General features: G+C 41.3%; 1 protein-coding gene across 1 annotated transcript in view; it reads left to right on the forward strand.

The window, feature by feature from the left end:
* The window catches only part of FDX1 (ferredoxin 1), a 110,894-nt gene that overhangs the window by 79,513 nt on the left and 14,557 nt on the right, over positions 1-16,824 (forward strand). The window contains exon 3 of the mRNA XM_078657061.1: positions 13,357-13,486. Coding sequence (XP_078513187.1) covers positions 13,357-13,486 — 130 coding nt within the window. The remainder of the gene's footprint in view (positions 1-13,356; positions 13,487-16,824) is intronic.

Genomic DNA, 16,824 nt, shown 5'->3' on the forward strand with positions numbered 1-16,824 from the left:
AAAGAAAGGAGTCCGTATACTACCGATCTTCTCTAAGAAGATTGGATATAAAAGTATTAGAAAATATTGATGCAAGTAATTTCTAATTATTTACACTTTTTAACTTTGGCAAAGTTACATTTTCGTTTTTTTTTTTTTTTACTCCTTTCCCTATTTGTGATGAGAGGGTGCCCCTGCACCCCCCCCCCCCTCCCATTGGCACTACGGACTGTAAAAACTATTGTACGATTACATTGATAAGATTTTGGAGATGCATCTTAATATCCATCTGATGGAGACTGCAGAACCGCAACACTGGTTCAATGATGCCCAGTTTGGCTTTAGAAAACATCATGGGGCAGAAAACGCTTTAATTTCAGCTACGGATAGTATCAGACGTCTAGTGGATGAGGGACAGGGAGTGGTGCTGATACGCCTGGATCTGTCTGCAGCATTTGACACTATCTCTCTTAGTCTGCTACTAAACAGACTCCAAGGTCTTGGCATCTCGCATCAAGCCTTAGCCCTCCAGTCCTCCTTCCTTGGGGAATGATCTCAAAAGGTAAAGATACAGCACTTTTACTCGAAAGCCTTTACCCTCCCCTGTGGAGTGCTGCAGGGCTCTTCTCTAAGCCTCACACTTATTAATCTTTATGTGGCACCCGTACCGGCTATTATCCATTCCTTTGGAATGGAGGTAGTGTCGTATGCAGATGACACTCAGATCTCGGTGTCAATCCCTAAGATTTCATGCTCGTTGGCTGAGAACGTTGTATGCTACATGACTAAAGTGGCAGAATTTATATCATATAACTTTTTAAAACTAAATGGGGATTAGACGGAAGTGATGATTTTTGGCCCAGGGGCATCTAGATGGAATAGCAGCTGCTGGCCTCATTCTTTAAGAACTTGTCCTACTCCGGGGAAAAAAGGCCAAGAACCTAGGAGTACTGATGAAACTGAACTCAACTTCAGTGCCCAAACTAATCATGCAATCATAACCTCCACCTGGATTATGAGGTTGCTGAAGAAAATCTTCCCACTCATCCAGCAGCCTGCACGCAAGCAGCTTGCTCTTGTCCTGGTAATGTCCAGACTTGATTACTGCAACTCACTCTACCTGGACTCGAACAAGAGTACGCAGTATAAACTCCAGGTGGTACAGAACAAACTGACGAGACTGGTTCTGGACATTCCTAGAAGGCAGTTGGCTGCTAAGTGTTTGGAAACCCTTCACTGGCTCACAATTAACAAGTGCATCAGCTTAAAATATCTCTGTATGGTACATAAGGCTCTCTATCTCCCTTATCCATCACGATTAAAATCCCTGTTTAGCTGGTATTCCCCAGGCAGACCCTTTCGTTCATCATCTAATCTACAGCTTAATGTACCCATAACCATAAGAAAGAGATGGGGCGATAGAGCATTTTCTATTGCCGTCAGTAAACCCTGGAACACTCTTCCAAAAAACATGAATGTCATCTCCCAGTCCCAGCTCCTGTCCTTTCGGAAGGCTCTTAAGACTTGATTAATCTGCTTGTAGCTATCTTCTGAATTAGGAATACTAGTGAACTCTCTTTTTGGATGGTGATCTACAGCGCCTTGACACCTGCAGGTAACTGTCGCGCTTTATAAACTAAAAAATCAAATGAATAAACCATGCCCCTTGTGTGGAGGGGTGGGGGTGGGTGGGGTGGGTGGGTGGGTGGGGGTGGGGTGTGTGTGTGTGTGTGTGTGTGTGTGTGTGTGTGTGTGTGTGTGTGTGTTTACAAAATCTCATGGCATGTAAAATGACATCACTGATTATAGTCAAATAACAACATTGTTGAAATTACTAATGAGACCGCTCAGTAATTCTGAATGTGTGCAATAAGCTTTCTGAACGTGGAGTAAAACAACAGTCAAAATCGATGGTTTGACTTGTCTGTAACCTTTCTTAAGATGCAAACGAAATTGGATATTTCATAAGTGAAGCTTTCGACCAATGTTCTTGTGTTTTACGAGTATTTGCCCAAAGGGCGGGTGCATTGGCGGTCGGTCAGTTGTGAAGTGCAGGACGCTGAACATCACTGAACAACAGACACTTTGGTCAACCTGTGCTTTGAAGACCTGAAGGCTGAGCAAGCAGAGGGTTGAGTGGCCATCGAGGGGTGAGTACAGGGCCTAGCCAACCCCGTACCCCTTGCATGGCCACAGGAGGGGATTGTTCACATACGGAGGATTGGGCGCATTGTCTGGACTGCCCAACCCTTAATGTATGTTTGATGCAAAGTCTGGTGTGAAGCCACCTCCATTGTATACCCAATGTCTGTGCATAGCTTGGGTTCGCCTCTTGTGAAGGGATAGGTGCAGACTCCTGCTGCGTGCTAAGCACTGTGCCAAAGTTGTACTATGTGTCACTGAAAATTGTGTGCAGGGGGTTTGATGCTTTTGGTGGGTTGGGTGTAGTACCTTGCTAGGGCCTAGGTATTGATTCCAGGTCCTGAAGCGGATTGGATACAGGGTCTAGCCGGAGGCTATGACTGAAATACCATTACTAATGTGATGAATGGCTTCATTTAACATGTCTTGAGTGATGTATTATATGAGATCATAAACGGTGCATGGCTGGGCTGTAAGTTAGTGTTAATTCAAGATACTAATTTTTGTGAATTTCTGCGTTTCTTCAAACTAGTACTGTTTTAAAATTAGAGAGCTTTAAAGTGACTAAGAAAATAAGTAGGCTTAGAAACAGTTAAGGTAAGAGGATGCTGTACTTATGCAGATCGCTCTCTAACTATTTGTAACCCATTTAAAAATATGTATTATGCCTCAGATTACTAAAACCACAGCTCCTCTCTTATCTTAAACCCACTGGTTTCATACTTGCACTAACATCTCAAAGGCTTTTTTACTTCAGCCTGCTCCTCAGGAAATACATTAACCCCTTCCGTGCGGCCGCGATTCCCCCCGTGTGCGGCCGCGGAACGAACAGGGCGGGGCCGTGACGAACCCCAGCCGTCATCCGCACACGAGCACCGTGGAGCGTGACGGCTGGGGTTCGTCACCAGCATGGAAGGGGTTAAATGTAACAGCTCCTATTCCAGCAAAATGGCTTTCAGCAGTGCTCCACTTTTGTCTTGAATACAAAACGTTAGAGCTGTAGTTGCTCATTAGTATCCTATAGCGACGCTGTAATGGATTACTAGGGAGTTAACTGACAGACTGCTGCTGGTGTTGGCCGTACATGTTTCACCTTGTGTCAGAATGTTATACTGAAATGGGTGGGAAAGCTATTTAAGAACTTGCAGATGTATCTTCATTTTAGCTTTCTAGAACACTAACCATTGTTTCTATGTCAAATAAACTCCACTCATTTTGTTCTTTTACTGCAGTTTTGTCTGCAAGAATTGCATTCCATTTTACATCTTTGATTCTATCAATGTGTCATTCAGGCAAGTCATGCTTTATTCATAAATGCAGAATGATAGCGCTCTAGTTGCTCATTAGAACTCTGTGGTAAAGCTGCAGTTTATCACTAGGGAGTTAACTGGCATGCTGCTGCTGGTGGTGAAAGTTCACGTTTCCTCTGTGTTTCAGAATGTTTTCTTGACATGGATAAGGAAGATATTTTAGAAGTCATAGAAAATGTCCTCATTTTAGTTTTTTCAAACACTAACCATAATTTGTATGGCAAAATGAACGTCCTCCTTTCTAAAGGAAATTGTATCTGATTTACAGCTTTGATTCCATCAGGTGTGTCACACTTGTTATAACTACAGAATGTTGTGGTTCTAATTGTTCACTAGTCTACATGGTGAAGCTACAGTGGAACACTGGGAAATCAACTGATAGGCTGCAGCTGCTATTTAAAGTACATGTTTTACTCGGAATATCAGACTTTATTCTTACATGGATAATAAAAGTAGTGTGAATTTACAGAAAATGTGCTGTCATTTTAGCTTCTGGAGTACCTTCCATAAACTCTGAGAAAATCATGAGAGAAAACAGTTTTTGCGCAAATATGGTTGGTCAAATGCCAGCATCTGGTCAGCATTTTCACCCCGTAAATCTACTTGTGAACTCGTCTGCATTTTGACAATGAGTATGACACCAGCAATAAATGATTTTATATCGTGATTAAAATCTGTTATTACCCTTTATATGTGCTCATTTTTGTGAACCTCCAAGATCGCATTCACTATCATGCACTATCAGGAGCATGTCCCTGAGACTTGTAATGGCTGCCACAACATATTGTTCATGTTGTGGCAAGCCAATCAGAATTGACTTGTCCCTTTAACCCCATCCACGCGGGGCTAATTCCCCCGCGTTGCGGGGGGGGCGGGGCTGCGCGCGGCGCCGCAATACTCATGCGAGTCCAGCTCATCATGCTGCACAGTGGATCTGTGCTCATGACGAGCTGGACTCGTCATGACTCCACCCACTCAAATAGAACGCCCGCACAGGCGGGGAATTAGCCGCATGTGGGCGGGCCGCGGCAGTTAAGACGAGCTCAGCCTGTCATGAGCACAGCTCCACTGTGCCTCATGACGAGCTCAGCTCATCATGGGAGGGGTTAAATTGACTGATCAGAGCATATCTCAACAACTACCGTCCTGACATACCTAACTTTTTTAACTCTTCGTGCCCAATCCGAGCCGCTCTTTAAATGCTTATTTCTCAGAAACCAATAAACACAATACGGAAACCCTGTAATGCCAAAGAACTAGTGTAATAAAGCCATTATCATAAAACATTTTCCCAAGGCAATCATTTGTAAAGAAAAAAAAACACATAAGGACTTGGTAGAAATGAGAATTCTTACTCACAAAAAATGTGACAAGAGAAGAAATGCAAAGAAAATTCTAGGCTTAATGATTTATTTAATCGTATTCTAAACTCCTCATATGACAATTCCAATGAAGAACGCTGCGCTACATGTGACTGTGCAGTACAAAGGTGATCAAGTGAGATAATTTGCATAAATATGTACAGTGCACAACATGCCAAAAAAAAAAGTATACAGGGTAAACATTTTAATCAACCAGCAGAACATAGATTGCGTATTTCAGTATGCAAAATCAAATAATCACTCAATACTGTGGTCCCTTAAATGAATGAACATATGGTTATTATCAAGTCAACATTTCTACTATGATTGTAAGATTTTGAAAGGGTCTTCATCAGGACAAATGTAGCTGCCTGGCTTGTTGCTATATCTCTTAGCAGAGAGGATATGAGGAGAGTGATAGGACTCTGGGTCCGTCAGTGATGCAATCCTGAATAAATCAGACTGCCCACAGTTAGCTCACTGAATTATAACTGGTGAATTTCTGTTTGTTTTAGTTTTTTAAACTTTAGCTCTTGTATGACAGTCACCTAACTAAATCATATATATCGGGAGCAAAACACAAGTGCATATGTAGGTTAATTCATTTCCCTTCTCCCTCACCAACAGATTTCCTTAGGAGTATTTAACCTTCACCTAACAGAGCCAAGGTGGCATTGAATGGTTGATTGAATAAAAGGCATGAGTAATGCAGATTTACAGAATTAGTAGCTACTTTGAACTTCCTGATATGGAAGAGTAGGTGTACTAAGAATTCAGACAAAGTGAGTTTCAAGATATTTGATCTTGCCATGGATCATCTTTATAGCGTGGTTCATAGCCAGCATCCCTTGATCGCTCAGCGTCTGTGCTTTTTCTATAGGCCGTTTGTTATTTGGTCTGATATGAGTTAGCATTGTTTTGCATTTATATTGCACTTTGTACCCCTGGCGAGGCAGAACAACACTTTGGCAATGGGTATTAAGCTGCTACATAGGTTGAGCTTTGTGAGAAGGCTGTGTTTTTTTTTATTGTAGTCAAAGTTGGGAGTTTTGTTTGGTGTTATGACTGATAACTATAGTTGTACTCTTAGCATGTCGTATTTTGCATGTAGTGGAGCAGAGAGAAATGAGAGGTAGGACACTTAAGGGGATGATCTATGGTTGTGTTGGTGTGAACGGTGTCGGGTGTAATTGTGGCCCACATGGGAAGTATTTTGTTGCAATCCCGTGTGAAATGGATGAAACCTGGTAGATTTCCCATTCTTTCCGGGTTAGGACCTATGTTTTTGAGAAGATCTAGTCTATTATGTTTGCTTGGATTCAAATTTAGTCTAGCTTCAGTAGGAGGAAGTGGTGGTGGAATGTGCTGAAGGCAGCAGAGGGTGGAGTAGTAGAAGTGCAACAACCATTACTGTACCCGTTCATGTCGTCCTGGATGGAAATATGCTGATTTGGTGCTTTAACTAGGCCAGAAAGGTGATTAATGATTAATGGTCCCAAAGAAGATATTTTTCTTCTGTAAAGTTGGAGAACTGAATGAATGAAGTCAACTCTTTTCAGTCAGTAAAAGTGGGCCATTGGAGAACGATCAATTGCTGGCTGGGTTTTACTGGACCAGGCCCTACTTGATGAGTGGTCTGATGTAGCAGATTTTGAAGTGAGGGTGGGTGGCAGGGTTGGGCTGGTGCCTGGTGTTGGAGCATTTTTAACACATTCTTGCTCTGGTAAGGGAAGTTGTACCACCACATTAAGAACTGCGAAGAATTTGGAAGGTATGAGCAGGACAGAAGTCTGACTGGGAGCCAACAGTGCTGCTTACCTCCACCGGTGCTTTTGAAACAAGATGGTCGAAAATGCTGTCAAAAAGTTTATGAAATATGTATTTTTGTGGTGGTACACTAGATTGTGGAATTCTGTGAGGCTCTGATGTAGTTCTTTGGGAGGGCACTTGACGTGAGATCCGCTGCCATGTTGAGCTTGGGCAGATCCTAAAGGTTCAAAACTACATTATATTTATGTGCATATCTGTGTCAGATAATCAGTGAGTCTGCTGTTTAGGCTATGCGTTAAGCTTTTTTCATACTTAGTACTAGACTCTGGAAGGATTACTTCAAAGTGAAGCAGGTGTTGAGCAGAAAGTGCTCATGAATATTTCGCCGAGGACCAGAGCCAGCCCATGCTCGGATATCGCCCTGGGTGGAAAGACATTTAGCGCCCTCGCTGTAGCTGGTAAATGAAATGAGGTAGCACGGGGCCCATCTTGTGCTCGCAGTTCAGTCACATCAAAACAGTGACTGGCCTCTGTCGGCATCTCCCCAACAATTCTGATTCACTCGCAGTACCTAGTTCACGCTAGGGCCAAGTTGGCGGTGCGAATGGCGGTGTTGGTGTGTGTCAGGGAGGGATGCAGAAAGGAGCTAAGAGGGACATAGGAGGGTTAAGGAAGGGTGTAGAACGGCACCTGAGGCAAGTAAAAATGATTAAAAGCAGATTAGTCTGCATCATTGGTGCCAGGTAAGAGGGACGCTGCTGTCTGCAGGGCTTTAATGCACACCGCTCCGTGCGCCCCACTGAAGATTGGCACCCTTGGCCCAGCCCGCCCATGCCAAAAGCCTGACTGGCCGGCGCAGACATTGTTTTTCCCCGTTTCGTGTGCCCATACGCACAATAGAGAAATTGGTTGGTAAATAAGATATTTTCTTGGTGGCTCCAGTACTCTGTATATGTACCGGTATTAGGCTTAACCTTGCCTTGTCATTCATCAGTCGCGCCTGTACCATCTGATTTATTGCAGCAACTAACTTCAGGCGTATGCAGGGTTTTCCTCAAACATTTTAATTGAGCAGTATTCCGGTACACCACTAGGAGGCAGGATAATCCCATTTTCCATAAAGGTAAATTTTTGTTTCCTGTTTTTTTTTTTTTACATTTTTTTTTATTTATGGCCTCATTTTCGTTGGTTATACTCTTGAGTCCTCCGCTGAATGCGAACTTATTATTTTTTATTTTATTTTTTAGAGTTTTCACTGCTGGCACGAGACAATGTATCCAAAGCTGAGATGTCAATTGTTTTTAGGCCAAGTTTAACTTTAGTTGTTTGCCTTTGCAAAGCGCTGGTGTCTGCCAAAACTTGATCGATATTCATGATCTTTTAATACATCTATAATCCAACTGTTACAATATCATATTGGTCATGTGATGCAGTGGGATTATCTGTAAAAACTTGTATCTCCTAAAACAGGGTGACGTTTTGCGAGCCCTACATAAAATGTATAAACGTGTGATTGATTCCCTGAAGCAAAGTGGTTCATCCTTACAACAAACGAAGCTCATGGGTAATTGAGTTGTCTATTTGTAATTGCAGTTTGACACAATTTAGAGGGAACTAAAGGCCTGATGGACACACTTTCCATTCACACAAAAAATGTCTTAGATTGTCCACTGACATTTTGCAAATGGAAATACATTTTGCGAACCGAACTATATCGTAGTGGGTCTCATATCGCCTCAACTCATTATTAAGCATGAGTCAGGTTGCGAATTGCAACAAACTACGATTGACGCTCATGGTTATTGTTTACCTGTTGGGGTCATTAGACCACCAAGTCAGTGATTGCTTTTAAGTAAAGCAGTTTTTTTGTTTTCTTAAACACAGCCTGTTTACATAAACGAAAAAAAATGAGATGCGTTTAATTTAAAAAAAAAAAAAAAAAAAGGTCCGACCACAAATCATTAATATTTCCCTTAAGAAATTGGTATCTGGAAGGCACACCCTTTCCAAATAGGGATCCCTTTGTTTACTTAACCCATTTATCGCTTTGGAAGATCTTTTCAGGATCTTTAGTTTGGTTTAGTACATCACAAAAAGTGTTTTAGCAGTTGCAAACCCTCAGATTTACCCAGGTGGTGTTTTCTGCATCACTGTTACCAAACGGAGAGCTGTTTAGTTATACGAAAACCAAAACCACGCGCTTCATTGCTGAAACTTGTCTGATGTGACTGCTTTGGGAAATAATGGATTCTCACGCCTCTTCATATGACATATGTGGTGATTATCATTTCTAAAGATCCAGATTTCCTCTGAGAATGAATATCATCTTGAGATCACCGTACTTTAAACTTACCCGTGGCATTAACCAGCCTTTGAACTCCACTTTAGTGTTCAGATTTCAAAACCAGGCAAAGATTACATAGCTGATTTCTTTTGTGATTTCTTACTTAAAGTGAAAGGGTGCTCCATATTGAAGAGAAGTGAATGTAGAGGTGCACTGAGAAGGGTGTGCTGTTGGCCCAAAAGGTCTTCTGAGTCACTTTCTAGCTTTTACTTAGCACATTTTGTTTAGAAACCACGGGGGCGCCGAATCTCCTAAGACATATTCCAAATCTCACTGATATACATGAGTGTTGCAAAGTCATCCTGTGCCCTGGGCACCCCCCAACTTGTTGCTGACTGGAACTGGTGGTATCTGACTCTGACTGACCCTGGGCTCTGTTTAACCAGGCCCAGGGCCAGTGCCAAGCTAAAAGGAGCACATTAGAACACAGCTAAGACACCCAACATACACTAGGGTACACTATAGTATGGTGGGGTACCCCTGTAGTTGGCATGACCTACCACCTAAGCCCCTAGTATGTAATAGGGCAGGGGATTGCAACTACCTAGAAGTCTCCAGTATCCTGGGGCATGGCAGTTTAGAGGCCAGCAGATTCTCTGCACCAGCATGTGTGCAGTGCTGAAGCCTGAGGTCAGTTTAAAAGCTGCACTGGTGGCCAGGACAGCGTTTAAACATTAAATTGTGCCCAAACTCGACTTTGGGGGTAGGTGCCCTTAGAAATTATAAACCTACCATATTGTTGCATATTAGAGTCCCCCAGGGTCACCCCTAGGTATCCCAGGGGTCGGGGGTCAGTTATCTATAAGGATCGCCCTTATAAAATGAGTTTTTATAGGCATGGGTAAAGTGAAATTGTACAATTCACTCCCCACATTGTATTAAAGAGGTGCTCAAATTCGACTTTGATGCTGGAAGAATTGGGTAAGGATGATCTGCAATATTTCTGCAGATTCAGAACCCCTGAAGTCTCCCCTAGTTGCACAGGGGGTGGGGGTCCGGTGGAAATTAGGGAAATACTTATAAAATATGGTTTTATAAGCCCTGGTGCTACATAAGTGGCGCAAGTCATTTTCCCCATTGCAAACCCCATGGCCCATAGGTTAACATGGTAGGAAGTGATTAATTAATAAATATTGATAGGAGAGAACTAGCCGGACCATTCAAAGACTTCCCAGAATGGTCGTAGTAAATCCAACAATATTATATTGTTGAATTTCTCCTAAAGTGTACATTCAATAAGTTATGAGACTTTCTTGTTTGTAAGGCCAAATTCAGCCTTTCAGTGGTCTGCCCTGATTAGTCAGAGTTAAGTGGATTAGCCAGGCTGCTGGGAGGGCAATGTGCTGTTCTATAGGAATGCCAGGCCAGGAGGTGGCGTCATAAACTACGTTCTTCAAAAGCAGAAGGGAGGCCTGGGTTTCAGTCCACTAAGACAGTTGAGACCCAGAGTCAGGGCTAGGCTTAAGAAAGGTATGTGCAGATGTTAGGGGGAAGAGTCCATGGAAATAAGATATCCCAGGGGGTGTGTTTAGCCAGCTCTTGCCTCCTTACTGGAAAATCAGCCATTATGGATTTGGAAGAATGATGCACTCGGGGACAAACTAATGCCACACTCCACAGGATGTGGTCATAACTATGAGGAGTTGCCCTGCTCTCATTGGTCAGCAGTGACCTGGTGCTTGACCCAGAGAATTTTGAATAAGTATCTGAGAGGGGCAGAGCCGTCCAGATCTGCTGCTTGAAACTGAATGAAGCAAGAAGTGCCCTGCTGAAGATTTTGCTGTGTGCAAGGACCTCTAAGGCCTGACCTATGAAGACTGCACTATCTGAAACTACAGCCCTGTGGATTACCTTGCTGCCAAAAGACTCAAGAGTGGAAACTCCCTGCAAGCTACAGGTTAATAGAGCTCACCTGGACAGCCGCACAAAGAATTCAAATCCTGGAGTACCAGTGGATTTGTAAGGGTTTTGTTCAAGTGGATTGCGGAATTGAAGTTTCACTCTTTCAAGGACCCTCTTGGAGATTTCAGAACCTTGGATTGTGTGTTGGATACTTTGGGACCCGCAAGTAGAATGCCAGGAAGGTGTACTAACTGGACCCCGCTTGCTGAAGAAGGCGGCACACTACAGTGCTGAGAATTCTTCAGAACAATTTATAAAGGTGTGTCCCTGACAGAGAAAACGAAATGACTTAAGGGGCACTGTTGGTTTCTAAGCACTAGAAAGTGACTAATCTTTAAAAATTCATATCTCTGGTTCCCTACAGTGGATTATTTTCGTTTTGGTGAAATTTAAAATATAAAAATATTACCTATTTTTATAAATTGATGTTGGATTTTTATTTTGTGTTGTGTCTTAATTATTTACTGAAATGGTGTTTTTGAATTCTTTACATACCTGTCTTTGAAGTTAAGCCTGTCTGCTCGCAGCCACGTTACCAAGGGTTGAGCAAAAGAATAATTTTCTAAGACCTATGCTGAGTCCTATCATGTGTTAGTGGCCTTATTGCCAGTGGCAGACCTACATTTGCCCCTACCAATAACCCACTTTCCAACAATGAGAAATGTGAAATAGTGACATTTTCACAAGGGAATTATTTCCCGAGTAGAACTAATAAGTGATCACATAGTCAAAGGATTCCTGAAAAGAAACAATTTTCAAAGTCCGATAATTCCTCGTGGTAGATGACAAAGAAATGGGGGCAAGCAATGATTTGCAGCTGCAGAGAGGGATGTCTATATTATATTGCATATAACCTCTACTTTTCTCCAGTGTACCTGTGCGGGGAACTGTTCTTGTCTTGTTGCCTAGAAACACATTATTGGACTAGTCACTTAAGTAGGGAATTGGAAAATGCAGACTTTAGTTGGTGTAGAATCCTAATTGTGTGTTATAATTTTTTTCTTCCAATATTTACTAAAAGCAACTTTTCGTAATAATGGTCAAATGAATTGGCTAGATGGGAGAGTAAATGTCCCTTTGTGTTACCTTGGTGGCAAGTTAAAAAGTTCACATTTGAAATACAGAAATTCCTAGTCATTCAGCTGTTAGGTCTAACTTAAAACAACTTTAATTGTGTGCACTCATTCGCTCGTGATGAACGAAACGTATAGAGTGAGAGGGTCCCTCTTGAACCAGTGGTTGCTGGACTAAGCCCATTTGGCTATTGCTTTGATTAAATGTTATTCACATTTTGGGTCAGCCCATAGCAGTGCATCCTCTTACCCCTTATGCTGCTAGGTATATTTATTCACTGCAAGAAAGTGCTGCCATTGCAAAGCACAAGGTACAGAGCAGCAACAGACGGTAGGAACAGTAAGGCTACTTACTTCAATGTGGAAGCAATTTTTAAAACCGGATTCCCTCAATATTTATTATGTATCTTAAATAAAGGGGGGGGGGCTTTTTGTAGGGAAAGAAACGAAAAATAATTTGCATCTCACTCGTCTCTTTAGCCTTTGGAGTTTGTATTTGGTAGGTCCTACTTCTTATGCGCACCTACTGGGTCCATTTCGACCTTTGGGACAGTTTCAAGGGCCTTCATCTGGACTAGGGCTCCAGAGTTCTTTGAAAAGATGCAGGAAAGACTGCGATTGTATCCGGGATGCTACGTTCCTTATTAAGTTGTCCTGTTAAGCTACAGAAGGGTTTGTTATACAAAGCTACAGAGGAGTTCATTATTGTCATGTAGTGAAAAGGCAGAGGTGCTTTGATTCAGTAGATTCTGTACATAATTCCTAATTGTGATCTCTGTCCGGCTTTAGGGCAGTCAGCTAAGCCGTTAAGCAAAGGTTTCCACCAGTGGTCCCACTGTAGGTTACACTAGCCGAAATATGGTTGATCCCCTGACTATAAACAGAGCTGGGGAACTTAGGGTTTGGCGGACAGAGTACTCCATTGCATTTTTGGTACAAAATCATCAAACTCTAAGCCAGCTTGGTTTGAAGAAGCGCCTGTTGCTTTAGGGACATTATTTTTTGTTTTTCAACACCATTTTTCTGATGTTGGTGTTTGTTTTTAAAAAACAATAAACTTCGATCTGTGGGCGCTTAAAACTTAGCACTTGCACAGCAGTGCTTCAGTGCCCCCAGCAGAGGCGCCATGAAGGGGAACCTTTTGGAGGCAGAGATCTCTGCCTTTCCTGAAATATTGATCACCTCTGTGTGTTTCACCAAATCCATGCTTCTATTCCATGTTTTACAACTAGGTTTCCTCTGTGCTCCTTGCTGGTCAATTACAAGGGATACTTTTGACGGTCATTGAGCATGTCTCCTATCCTCTGCCTGATCCTGTGTCAAGCTATTGGCTAAGAGCTGCAGAGAGCAAAGCATTTTGGCTTAGAAGAGAAAGACTGCATTTACTAAGCGCAATGGCCTCTCCTAACTCTATTGTGCCCTGTAATCTACTGGATAAATAATACAAATCTAATGAAACATTACCTCTTCCTTAGGTGCCTGTGAAGGGACACTTGCCTGCTCTACCTGCCACTTAATCTTTGACAGCCATGTTTACAAGCAGTTGGACCCAATCACAGATGAGGAGATGGATATGCTGGACCTGGCATATGGCTTAACAGAAACGTAAGTCATCACTTTACGGGCGGGGGGAGAGTACCTTGCCATTATGATGCAATTAGGAAACTATGATTGTGCCAACTGTGCAATTTTAGGGATTGTTACTTTTTATATAGTGCTGAAATCACTTTCCAATCTTTATAAAATGCTACGCAACTTGTGGATAATTGGTGGGGGGCAGCAGCTTTGAATAGGGACTGGACCATATTATTCTAGCACAACCCAGTGTGTGCTAATACTAAATGACTTGGGGATCTAATAGATTTTTAGAACTTATCGGAATTTCATGAAATTCTGTTCAAATCTGAGGTGGAGGGAAAGGTAGCTCTATAGGGTGGAACTTGGACAATGTAGTGATTTCGCGCCAAACTAATTACATTTGGTGGCTTGGATAGTAAAGAGTCTCAAGGAAGTTTAGATCTTTAACTCTGGTACGATTTACAGATCTCTGGTAGGCAAGTTGTGGTCTCCCATACAGGGCATGTCCATGATGCACATTATTTTGAGCTGCAGCCATACAGGGCATGTCCATGATGCACATTATTTTGAGCTGCAGTTGTGAGTTTGACTCGTAGCTAGGTAATTGCTCGTAGCAGAGGGTTGATGCACTCAGATGGCCACATATTTTGAGTATGTCGGGTGACTTTCTTTTGAGTTCTTTGTAGCTTGAAGATGGATTTTGGTAGTATTTCAATAATTTATAATGTAGAATGGAAGGTCCCTAATAAAATAAAAATATGAATGTGTCCTTATGTAATGTAATAAAGCCTTATTAAGCGCACTATCCTTTTCTTTTTTTCCTTTTAAAACTTTTTATTATTGAAGTTCTTGTATCATATTAAAAAAAAAAAAAAAAGGTAATACAAATATGAATATTAACAACCCAAGGGTACAAAATCATAATTTACAGAAAGCATCTTCCAATATTACTCAAAATACGATTTCCAAAGTTTATCAAATTTCCTTATCCCCCCAATTCGCTGTGCATAACGAAATTCACTGATTCGAACGTTCCTCATTTTCTGAAGCCAGGTATTAAACGAAGGAGCTTGTGTTAATTTCCAATTCTGGAGCACCAGAGATCTCGCTACTGCCATCATAATAAATAATAATTTTACCATCTGTTCTAGCAATCCAAGATCCGAATCACATCCATAAAGTATTAATTTAACGTTATAGACAATCTGAATCCCACAATACTTATGTAAATATTCAAAAATTTCATTCCAAAAGGGTACAATTTTAACACAGTGAGCTATAGTGTGAGACCAATTAGCAGGACTATATTGCAAACATCTAAAACATGTGGCACTAACATTTACAAACATTTTGGAGATGACGGCAGGAGTTTGATAGAGGAGCCATTTGCTAAAAAAAATCATTCTCCTCCAATTAGAACCTCGAAGAACACTAAAATTAATCTTATTGATACATTTCCAGGTATTCAAAGTAAGAACATGATTTTCTTGATCGTACCATTTTTTAATGACTCTTATACTAAGATCTGTTTCAATATGTTGAGCTAAACAACGTTTCCATTTTCCTGGCTTCTTACTCTGAGGAATAAAAAAAAAATCGTCCCTCAACTGAGAGGGAGAGTCAATCATTCTTGGCTCGACTTGTCCCAGGGTTCTAAAAGTTGAAACATAAGTATTTAAAAACATAAAGTTTCCTGAGATTAATCGCTGCATCTCTCCAGGTGACAGCCAGGCCCCTTCTCTTAAGAAGTCTGACAAAGTACGAAACCCAGCCCGTTCCCATTGAGAAACAATATCTGCTCCGACTTTAATTCCCATAAAAATAAGAGCGTTCCTTAAAGGAGTTCTAGAATTGAACTGCGGAAGGGAATACCTTTTTAGAAAACCATTGCGACGTTTGAAAAACCAATACATCATTTTATACCGTGTGAGTTTTGGCGATTTAGGGATATGCAGAGGAACTGGGGTTTGAGCCTCTTGACCGATTTGGTCAAAAAAGAAATTAATAAATAATTTTGAACTTTGCATTCCTAATTTAAATCGTTCTAAATATTGGGCGAAATATCCACTGTAATAATCTCTTAGGTTGGGAACAGATAAGCCTCCCAATTCAATATCCACATAGAGTGTCTTCATTGCAATCCTAGGGCATTTTTTAGCCCATATAAAACTTGAGAATAGTGATTCTGCTTTTGAAAAAAAAACTACTAGGTAAATAGCACGGAATAGCTGAGAATAAGAAATTTAAAAGTGGAAGTATAGACATCTTTATAAGTGCCACCCGACCCATAATAGTGAATGGCAGTGGATCCCATCTAGTAAATAAGGATTGCACCTTATGTAGAAGTGGGTCAAAATTCAACTTAACTAAATCGGATACCAAGTTAGAAAACATAACCCCTAAATACCGTTTTGGTCTTGAACTAATACATCCAACTAAGTCCGTATGTAAATCCACCTCCCCCCCACCACACACTAATATTTCAGTTTTTTTTTGTTAATTCGGTAACCTCCTAAGGCCTCGAATTCTTCGAAAAGCTGTAGAACAGCAGTCTGAGATTGGATATCCGTCTTGATTATCAACATGATATCATTGGCGTAGAGTTTAAATTTGGCCATAGATAAGATCGGTGGTGGAATATTTACAGATTCACGAATTGCTGTGGCTAACGGTTCAATAAAAAAAGCAAAAAGAATAGGGGATAAGGGGCAGCCCTGCCTGGTGCCCCGTTGGACCGAAACTGTGCCTACCATAACAGAATTAATAACTATATTAGCTCTGGCACCTGTGTATAAGTTTTGAATTAAACTAATAATTTGTGAAGGGATACCCAGGTGTTTTAAAATAGAAAATAAAGTTGTCCACACCACCAAATCAAGAGCTTTCTCAGCATCTAATAATAAAATTAAGGCCGGGATTTTTTTAACCTGAAAATAATCTAACGCTTCCGTGAGAAAATGGGTGTTGGTAGCTAGCTGCCGGCCTGCCACAAAACCATTCTGATCTAAATGAATAAGATCCGCTGCAATCGAGTTAAAACGTATTGCAAGTAGTTTAGTAAGGATTTTATAATCGGTATTAAGTAGTGTGATAGGCCTGTACGAGTTAGGGTCTTTTACATTTTTACCTCCCCAAAAGAATCCGGAGCTTGACCCCCCATTAACATATAATTAAATAATTGTAATAATAAATCAGAAAAGGTACTGAAGAAAATTTTAAAAAATTCCGCTGGAAGCCCATCCGGGCCGCATGCTTTACCGATTGATAAATTCTTAACCACAAATTCTAATTCTGATTTAGAAAATGTACGCCTCATTGAATCACTATCTACCGAAGTTAAAGAGGGCATATTATATCTAGATAAA

The sequence above is a fragment of the Lissotriton helveticus genome, chromosome 8 (assembly GCF_964261635.1).
Source record: "Lissotriton helveticus chromosome 8, aLisHel1.1, whole genome shotgun sequence".
NCBI lineage: Eukaryota > Metazoa > Chordata > Amphibia > Caudata > Salamandridae > Lissotriton > Lissotriton helveticus.